Here is a 10,523-nt window from a genome sequence, read left to right on the forward strand (position 1 = left end):
GCATTCTGTGTGGGCATCATAAGAATAGAAAATTGGTCACCTACAGAAGATAAAACAGTAAAGTATTAGCAAAACTTCTAAGTGAGCAGGTTTAGTCTCTTTCCATTCTAGAATTGCAAGGATATGGCCCCGTTTTTCACAGGGAGGTTGTGAAAGCTCTCTTAGTAGAGAGCCAACCAGGTTCACCAAGTATATATAGTTACTGCCATTGCAAAAAAAAAAAAACAAAAAAAAACAAAAAAAACAACAAAAACCAAAAACCAACACAACCAACAGTTTAAAGCCAAAGAAAAGCAAGACCAGTACACAAAGCATAGAAACATTCTGCTTATTTATCAGCTAACTTTTATTTGCTGCTATTCTGAAAGTCCTTTTTAACTTGCATATGTCACAATGTCCTAAACCTGAGTAAGTGCTTTGTTGCACTGATAGAAAAAAAAATAAAAAATAAAAAACCTTTACTATTTTTTACTGAGCTGCTGAGGATTTGCATTAACATAGTGAAGCACAGAGCAGGAATGCTAATAAATAACATCGTTAAAATTAAGTTGATGTTGCTAAATATGAGGTTCTTCTCCAAGTGGGTGCTTTCCCCCATGGGTCTGTACTTGTAGGTCTCATTGCCTGAGCTACAGCCGTGCCGAAGAATTGCAGACAGTTCAAACTGATTTAAAAAAGCCTTTCCACTAAAGTACTCTTTAAATATGGGATTGTGCATGTTTTCAAATAAGCGTATCTGATGTGCCGTGAAATGTGAGGCAAATGCTTTGCTTTACAAGAGTTGATTTTGTTGATTTTTATCCCCTGGTGTACCGTGGGCATTCACTCACAACTATATGGAGGTCGCCAATACCGGGTTTATCACAGCACCCTACGATTTGAATTAACAGGAACGGCTGCTACGCATCTCCTGAGACTCTCTTACTTCACATTATTCCTCTCCAGCTTGAAAATGCAAGGAATTCCTCAGGGCCAGCCTCACAGACCGCTGCCTCCACCGGACCAGCCGCCCTCCCGACCCCAAGCTGCAGCCGGCGCCCCTTCTCCGGACTCCGGACGGAAACGCGTCCGGGCAGCTCGGTGCCGCCCCCGGGGCAGGCCGGTGGTCAGCCCGCGCCTGGCCGCTACAAGGGCTCCGCTCCCGGCAGAGTTCGGCCGCCGCCGGCTCCCCGTCAGCCGGGACGGGCCGCTGCCACCGGGTGTCCTTCGCTTCGCCTTCCCCGTCCCGGAACGCTTTGAAGCCGGAACCTTCCGGACACCTCGCAGGGAAAGAGGGGGAAGAGAAAAAACCGGACGCGACGTCTCCCCGCCGAGGCGCCTGCTGGGGGACGCCGTTGCGCAGGTTTTATTCCTCTCCGCCATCGCCTCGCCGGCCCGGCCATGTACCGGCAGAGTTTCCGCCCCCCGACGCCGCCGTACGCGGGCGGCGGGTTCCGGAGCCCTCCCTCCGGTGGGGGCCCCGTGCCGCCCTCCCCGCGGGGCTACGGGAGCCCTCATCACACGCCGCCCTACGGCTACCGGCCCGGGCCTTACGGCAGCGGCCACTCGCCGCGAGGCCACGGCTTCCACGGCGGCGGCGGGCGGTTCGAGAGCCCCTCGCCGGGGGGGCAGACCCCGCGCAGGCCGCAGAGCATCAGCCCCCGGTACCCGGCTCCCTACAGCGGCAAATCCCCGGCTGGAGCTGTCCTGCACCCGCAGCAGCACAAGCGCTCTCCCGGGGGCTTCCAGAGGCACTACCAGGTATGGGGCGGGGCAGGGAGGGAGGGAGGGAGGGAGGGACGGGATAGCAGCCATCGCCTCCACCACGACTTTCAGAGGAGGGCGAGACTGGCACCACTCGGGGCAGCATCAGTGTTCCCCCGCCCCCCAGCTGAGGCAGCCGTGTGATCAGGAGAGGGAGCAGAGCCCCAGGCCACTCAGAGGCCTGTTGTGAAGATGTGTGGACTCACAGGATTGTAGCTTTTTTGTTTCTCATATTCTGGTGTGTGAAGGCAGAGAGAAAATTTAAGTACCACCCAAAACTGCAGCAAACGCCTCTTCCCCTTGTATGTACCTCCCTTTGACCAGTTTTCTTTAACACCGTGGTGAAACGCTGTGTGCTTTTGCTTTGCCTGTGTTGTCTTCCATGGTGAAAACTGCCCCATCCACACGCAGAGTTTTCTGGGACATGAGTAGAGAAAAGGAGAGCTCTTTTAAAGAGAATTAAGCTGAGGCTCCTTTAAGCAGAAATGGGATCATCTGTTGGGATTATAAGAGTTACCATTTTAAAATCTTTACATGGCAGCGCTGAAAGCTTCAGTTTATATAAAGTAGTTTTCCTGAGAGCTGTCAAGAACAGGTTCTGTGAGTTACGCATTTTTCAGATGGTTTAGGTGAGGCATGTGAGTTCCAGTGCAGGTAGGGATGACAGATCTTGAGATGATACCAACTTTATGCACATAGCTGGCTGGGTTTATTCAGTATTAGAGAAACCGTAAAACTGCAACAAATGACATGTGCTGTACAAAAAATGAAAAAATTTTCAGGTTGCTCTTACTGACACTTTAAGGATTAAATGTAATAATGAAATCAAATCGTAATAGAGATTAGTAAAATCTTAATGAGCCTGCACTGCATAGTAACATTTCCATTAAAAAAAGTGGCTTTGGTTACTCCTTTTATGATGCAGATAACTCTCTTACAGGAATCTCATAGTTGGTGGAAGGGGATCATTATGAGCTTTATACATTTTCTTCCAACACAACAGCAAAGGCTGTCACAGTGTGGAAGCCTACGGATTGCTTGACCTCTGTACCTGTTGAAAAGGCAAAGGATGTGGGGTTTCTGCTGCAGATTCTGGAGGGATAGTTTAATGTCACCAATGTCTGATTTCCCTCTAGAAGATCACTCCTTAGATATTCAATTATGTGTTTTTTTAAAAAGCCTACCTTAAATTTAACTGAGCAGAAGATTATGTAGGAAACCTCTAGTTTTAGTTTGCCTCTAGTTTTACTCAGAACTGTTTCATGTCAGGACCTGTGGGCTGGCAGAGTCTCATAGCTCCATTCTAGGTGTTCAGTAAGAAACCTGACATGGGGAAGGTGCTGTCTCGGATGGTCACAACATTTTCCCTTCTCCCCTTTCCTTCTGTAGACCTTGTGAGCCGTTTAGGAGCATTGACCTGATGGTGATGCTTTCAAAGACTGGAAGGATGCATCATATGTTTCTAGCTTTGCCTAAGACTACAGTAATGCATATGTGTACTTTCATGTGTATACACACGGGTTGTTTTGCCTGGGAGGGCAATAGAGGCGATCAGTGGGAGGAACTCTCAAAACTGTGAGTCCCTGTTTTCTTCCATGTGGGCAAGAATGTCAGTCCATGAGGCCATTAATAGATTCAGGTAGAAGGATTTTTTGCATTTTCTAAACATCAGATCTTTTCTGAGGTATGTGGATTGCTCCTTCCCCTCCTGCAGATGCTATTGTTAAGAGAACTACAGTGCTTTTTAAGACTTACGATGCTACTGTCCCCTTTGAGATGAAAGTCTTAAATGACCCTTTAAAATCTTATCAGGAAATCCAAAAGACAGTTTATATTGACTTTAGTGTTCTATTAATTTCATGTCATTAGTATTGTGTGCTCATTTTTGTGTCTGCAGACCTTCATTTTTTGAAAACCGATAAAAACATAATAAGCTTGAATTTTTCCAAAATGGCTGACAACCTTTATGTGGCCTATAGTTTACAGAGCTTTGTGTTTTTTTCCACAGAGATGCATCTGCTTTATATTTTATGAAAACGTTTGTTGTATTTCTTGATGATCTCCTCTTAGGGGAATGCTACTGCTAAGTGAATTCTTTCTGCACTCAACAGGAGTTAGTGAACTAGATAGTAGCAGTAGCTAGTTAGTGGTGATGGGTTGAAAATTATTACAGAAAGTAAAAAAAAAATCTTTTGAAATAGTACAATCATGATTTTTGTGTTTCTGTGCATCTGCCAGCAGCTAAAATCGCATCAGGTGAAGAAAGCTGATAAAGGGAATGACTGTCCCCATTTTAATGAACAGCGCCAAAAGATGGGAGTTTTTCTACTGTAGAGAGAGATTTGTTGTCTGGGAAAAAAAAAAACATTTGAGAATAGATAGACTGTTTCTTTAAGGCAATTTCAGTGAAAAAAGGCTGTTGACACCAGTGGGAGTAAAATGTAAAGTTTTTTTAAGGTATCTTTGGCACCAAACAGTTTATCTTGTACAGAATGGTTTCACTGGGGCTATTTTCCTTTTCCACAGGTCTATAATATTAATAATCACATTTTGACTTTTTTTCCCCCTGAAAAAAATAGGGGGGGGGAAGCATATAACTACGAGTATTCTAAATTAAAGGAAGAAAATCTACTCGCTTAAATTTAACAATTATTGAAGGCCGTCAGTCTTGTATTACATAATACATTTCCTAGATTTCAAACATGCTAAAATGTCAGTGTTACTGATGGCCTGCATTTATTCAGTGAGATATAAAATTGTGAAATCCATCTAAAAGAGCCTTACCATTGAATTCTTTTGTTCTCTCACTGGATACTGTAGATTGTTACATCATTGCAGCTTTCTTCTGAGTTCTGCAGATTAGACATAACATAAAATAAACTCCAAACTCAAATTGTTTTACAGTGTCAAAGTCACAGTGTCTCCATTAAACACTGTAATCTAAAGAGTTAATCCTTTTTTATTACAAAGATAGAATGCACTGTGTACTACTGCTTTACTACTAAATGTGAGTGCTTAACATAAATGCCACTTTTGCTACTGCATGTTGACTTGCTCTAGGGAACTCCATATCCCTTCATATTTTAGATGTATTCTGAGGGGATTCTCTGACCTTGGGTTAGATACAATAAAGTAATTCTCTACCTTTTAGCAATTTTTCTGTTTTGAGGCAATCCTCTTAGCTACATAACTTCATGGTACTACAATGAGTCATTAGAAACAAGCGCCCTGTAAGTAAGACACAGACATTCCCACATTTGGTTGTGTATCCATTACCATCAAGCTTCAGGAGTTCTAGAAAAGTACTTACTGGGACCACACAAGCAGGCTCCAGATGCAGCACGTGTTTAGAAACAGGTTCAAGCAGTTCCAGTGGAATCTGTTCTTCTGGCTAAGCATGGGGGTGGGTCTTCACTATATGACACCATTTCCCAATTTTACCCAGAAATAGTTTCATATGATCTATTAATTAGATTATTAGTCAAATTCAAATGCCATCACTGCTGGTCTAAGAAGTTGGGGGGAGCTGGCAAAGCAGCCCTTAATCAGTGCTTTTACCCTCCTTTAGATGTCAGAAGCTGACAGTCAGCCTCAAGGAGTCCTGTTCTTCTAATCATAAAGAACGCAGCAGGCATGTTTGGAGACTTAACTATTCTGTATCTGTGATACAGGTTGCTTAACTTGGGTTAAAACCAATGAATTTAAACAAATATAACTTCAGACAAAACCTCGCTTTTTGGGGAAGTGAATCTGAAGAAAACAATCGATGATGCTAACAGGAGGAAAGGGTTATAGCGATTTCCTTTGTCATATCTCTCTTTAAGTTGCAGGCTTGGAGCAGGTTTTACGGAAACAATGGTGGTGATCCTTGATCTTTAACCAAAAATAATCGAAAGCTCAAGACAAAAGAGTCTTCTTTCATGCAGTATCTGCTTAATCACTGATTACCGTCTAGATTGTATATCAAATAGTTACCTGTTCGCAAATTTTACAGAACACTAGTTTGATTAAAACAGGGTATTTTTCCCAGTAAGTTTTGGGGGTCATTTGTAGCTATTTGCATTATACAATGGTCTCTTCAATCTAGAAGTACTTAATATGTGACTTTTGCTTTTGTAAACATGATCCACTCTTCCTCAGCCCTAACCCTCTTGTTTTGTTGTTCAGCTTTTGAGTTAGACATGTCATTGACTTAGGCAGCTTATGAAAAACAGCGTGAGGAGCTTTTCTATAGTTATGTGCCAGAGTGACATAAACAAGTATTTTAGAGAGGTCTGGGGGTTTTTTTCTTATCCTGGTAAATCATCACTCATAATTAAAGTATAATAAAGTTAAGATTTTCTGAGGAAGATGCAAGTGAAGAGTAGTAATTAGCATTAATAATCAGATTCAAAGCTCTGCTACATTAGAAGGAAATATTTTTTTATTTTATTTTTTTTTTTTAGTTTTAATTAGTCTATTAAATGTTTCTTTACCTGATGGTTTTCTTCCAAAGGGATCACCCAGGACATCTACTCCATTTGGTACAGCGCATGGCAGAGAGAAAAGAGTGTCTAATGATGTGGAAAACTATTACAGACCTTCAATGCTTGAGGACCCATGGGCTGGCCTAGAGCCAGTTTCTGTTACAGACATAAACCAGCAATACAGCAGTGAGCAAACAACATATACTGGTAAAAAAGGGAGGTATTTCAGCTAAACACCTTTTTAAAGCCAAATAACTCCATCTTGTCAGGAAAACTTTGGGACAAAATCTTTACACTTACACAAGATGAACAATAATCAAGACCTTAGATAACGCTTTTATTTGATCATGTCCACCCTTTTATCCTACTTTTTTTTATTATTATTGCATTGGATATTTTTATGTATGTGAGGGAAAAGGAGTGGTAGGAAAACTTACGTTTCTGGCTATGTGGAAGTGCCTACCAGCTTTGAAGAACAAAGTGTTCTTTAATCACCAGCGACTGATTTGTGACTGTTAAAACAGGTTTCCATATATTTACCTCTTCCATGCCAGATTGTTAGCCTTTTATTGTAAACTCCTTTAGGAAATGGTATTTTTTTATGTTTCAACATTTTTAGAATGAAGTAACTTGGAAATAAAGTTTTGTAAAGCCTTGTTTTGTAATGTATAAAGATTATTTTAGGACTTTGTTAAGGTGTACATATGAACACAAATAGTACTAGTGAAATTAGGTGACTTCTGTAACTGTGCTTGTATGCTGTAGTTAACCTGATTTTGTGCATAGTATTTTTTGTTAATTGTAGTGTAACATGAAGTTGAAACATGACTTTTAGCCATCTCAGGAAGCAAATGTATTGTCTTTGGAAAGTTTAATTTGTTAAACCAGCTCTTGAGTCATAAACAGAATTATGTAATCATTTGCTTTTGTACTTTCAAAAAAATCTTATTTGGAATCTTACCAAGTCTGAGGAGCACATAAAACATCAAGATTAAATAAATGACAATTACTTTCTGGATCCACCTGTTAGAACAGCATAGAATGGATGACAGTTTGTTATACGGTTGACATTAGTACATGCATAGCATCTTTTTTTATCTCTACAAGATTTATTATTTTTTAAAATTATTTTTTATTTTTAACTATGGCAGACATGTTTGCCTAGAGAAGTCTTGAGTGCATGCATGTTCTATTTTTATACTGAAGAGGAAAACAAATGAGGTTTTTTTATAGAGCTTGTCTATACATGGAAGATCCATTCTTAAACCCAGTAGTGAATATTGTAACCTAGAACAAATAAGAAGTAGTTCCAACTGCAGGCATGCTCTTAACGTGCGATGTTAAGCTTGCAATACATATCTTAAATTTTTGTTGAATGTACCATTACTTGTTAGTTGGTCTTGAGTTTGAAGCAGTAGGTAGAGGGCGAAGACTTGGTTAAAAATTAATAAAAGCGTTAGTTCAGTTTTCAAAACATATGTCCTATTTTAAACTTCTTGCATACTCCACAGAAAACATATTTTTGTGGTCCTGAAGCATGGTTAGGTAGAAAAGCACAGGAAATCACATTAGACTATTCTTAGTAACTTGTCTTTTGCTGAAGTAGAATAGTCCTATATACCTTATCTGTTTCAGTGTAAAATGTCTTGGGTTAGTACTGCCTTCAGGAGCTACTTCAGACTGGAAAGGGGGTTAACATGGTGAAATGTGCTAGCCGAGTCTTCCGCTTTTATGACCATAATCTAAAGTTTGTCACTGTGTCTTTCCCGAATTGACCTTATTGCTTTATTATATCCAAAAAGCCTGCTCAGAGAACTGAGAACACAATGCCTGCTTGATATCAGGAATGGCTAAATCTTCATCCCTGGATCAAAACCGTGCAGCTATCAGTATTGTTAAATACTGATATTAAATGTTAAGTATTAAATGGCAGCTATCAGTATTGTTATCTGTAACACATACCAGCAAAACTGAGAGGACTTGACAAGCTGTAGATAGTCTTTAGAATTTATAAATTGATTGTCATTGTGAAAATTGAAGTATAAAGTTTTCTGTCTTTTTGTCTCTTTTTTTTTTTTTTTTAACCCTGTCAGGTGTTGGAAAGCTCACAGAAAAAAGTTACAGGGTGCTTAACTGAGTCATCTTTTTTGTTACTATTTCCTTTGTAATTCAGTGTAGTTTACTTTTTGCAACATTTGGTGATCTTGGGGAAACAGCTGCAATTATATTTAACAGACTAAAGCTATGTGTTCTCAGTTAGACATGAGAAGACATGGAGTTTGGAAAGGAGGAAGGAAAAGGATTCATGACAAGAGAGACTGTTAGAGGTGGGACTGATGGTACAGTAGCTAGTATCAGCTGTCCTTGCACATTGATGCGGTTTTTTTCCACTTTGGCTTTGTAATTGAGCCAGGGATCAAAACCAGCCTTCTCTGGTAATAACTGTTAACTCCTGGAACCAGGTGTCAGACATCAACGAAGGTAAATGTTCCAGAAAGAGAATTGAGGACATAATCTTGAAGCATTGTTTAATCAATATAGGCCTTCCACAATGCTATCTGTTAAGCTGCTGCTCCAGCGCACTTCAAGATGTGACCCAACAATTCTAAGTACATCATACTGCTAAAGGCTTCAATAATTTGGTCAAGAATCAGCAAGGAATTAAAATGTAGATGTAAAATAAACCTTACTAACCTTATCACACTGCACCAAAAACTTAAAAATTATTCATCTTTTTGGCTTCTAGGAGGAATTCTGCCATTAGACTAACATTTCAAAATGTCATTGTTAAATAGCTGTAAAGTTCAGAACTATATATATAGTGTTCAGAACTATAAATATAATGTACTTAAAGCCAATTTAAGCTTTGCCTTTTTTGCTGTGATACCCAGGAAGCTTAAGCACTTACCTCCTCACTGATTTGTTTCCCATATGGCAAACGTTCTGGAGATAGGATATATCACTTCCTCATTTGTTAATGAAGCCACTTCATAGTAACAGTATAGCTCTGGAAATAGCATTTGATGATAAAAAGTACAGCACAAACATATCCTTTCTTCGTGAGCCCATGAATCAAAATAGTGCCTGTGTCTTGCTAATGAAGGGATTCTTCTGTAATGAACACAGTAAGAATATGGGCGTTGTTCTTCCTTCAGCAGACTTCTCTAGATGTTAAGGTAAGTAATTTTGCTCCTTTTTCAGAAGTTTGGATTTATGTACTACTTTTACATTGTTTTGTTTGCATTGTGTTTGTCAAGGCCATCTGACTTTCCATTCAGTTGTTGTAAAGGAATTGTATAACTCATGACTAATGCTCTTCTAGCAAAAAAAATTGTTTTCATTTGTTGATGTTTGCTACAGCGTTTAACAGTGGACTGCACTGCTACTACATTGTGCTAATATGACAGTAAGATAACTTAAATCAGCCAAGCACAATCCTGTGTAACATGGCAGCACACCAAGCGGGCAGTTACCCCAAGTTGTGTGCTCTAATACTTCAAAGATAGTTCAGGTTTGGGTTTTTGCTGTGACTTTATAATGTGGAATATTCATTCTTCTCTGGCATTTTGTACCCGCTATTTTCATTGAAATTGTAAAACAATTTGGAATGTTAAAGTTTCAATTAAAACAGGATTTTAAAAATACATATCAAGCTACTTCTTTTTAGAGTTAGCAATAAGGCATGGACATGTGGCAGCATTTTTGTAACGTCAGAAGTGGGAGCACTTTGCAGAGGAAATGCTTCTGGTCAACAGAATGGGTAACTTCTGCAGTCAGGTTGTTTTCCTGTTAAGGATATCTTTAAGTGCTCTTCACTTCATATAAATGTGTTAATTAGACATCTGAGGGAGGAAGCATTTGAAACATGCATTGTGTGGAAAGCCTACAAGTAGCTATTCAGCTCCCTTCTAAAGAAAAGGTTTTATAGTCTGGATTTCAAGTTGTTCTTCTGAGTAATCTTGCTGATGTCAGAGGATTTACTCATGCAATGTACGTAAGTATCTAATACCACAGTTTGAAAATCATATCATCCATGTGTTTGTCAGTGATTTTTACCAACTCTGCAATAAACTGCTCTGTTTAGCAATTGCTCTGAATTCAGATTCATACATGTGCTTTTATACATGAGCCAAGACTGTCTTGCAAGTAATTAAACTTGGTTTTACAATTTTTTTCTAAATTCACAAGACTAAAGACTTTGTTTTCCTTTCCCCAAATCTTGGCCCTTACCTCCCTCCCATCTTCCTTGAACTAGGGTAGAAAAGGGAGGATTGCCTGCACTAACTGATGAAGAATCATGTCATGATTTTCATG

The 10,523-nt window shown here is 39.9% G+C and overlaps 1 protein-coding gene across 1 annotated transcript; it reads left to right on the forward strand.

Annotated features, from left to right (window-relative positions):
• Nucleotides 1-1,101: 1,101 nt before the first annotated feature.
• Nucleotides 1,102-9,855, forward strand: LOC119146802 (M-phase specific PLK1 interacting protein). Its single transcript, XM_037385010.1, has 2 exons — nucleotides 1,102-1,740; nucleotides 6,239-9,855. Exons 1-2 carry the CDS (start codon nucleotides 1,381-1,383, stop codon nucleotides 6,440-6,442), a joined length of 564 nt encoding a protein of 187 aa, XP_037240907.1. The 5' UTR covers nucleotides 1,102-1,380; the 3' UTR covers nucleotides 6,443-9,855.
• The last annotated feature ends 668 nt before the right edge of the window (nucleotides 9,856-10,523 follow it).

Source organism: Falco rusticolus, chromosome 4, assembly GCF_015220075.1.
Source record: "Falco rusticolus isolate bFalRus1 chromosome 4, bFalRus1.pri, whole genome shotgun sequence".
NCBI classification, from domain to species: domain Eukaryota; kingdom Metazoa; phylum Chordata; class Aves; order Falconiformes; family Falconidae; genus Falco; species Falco rusticolus.

Excerpts from the sequence above, each read along its gene's own strand:
- LOC119146802 (XM_037385010.1), top strand. The coding sequence starts at position 1,381 with ATGTACCGGCAGAGTTTCCGCCCCCCGACGCCGCCGTACGCGGGCGGC. Across the intron at positions 1,741-6,238 it reads GCTTCCAGAGGCACTACCAG|GGATCACCCAGGACATCTAC; the intron begins GTATGGGGCGGG and ends TTTCTTCCAAAG.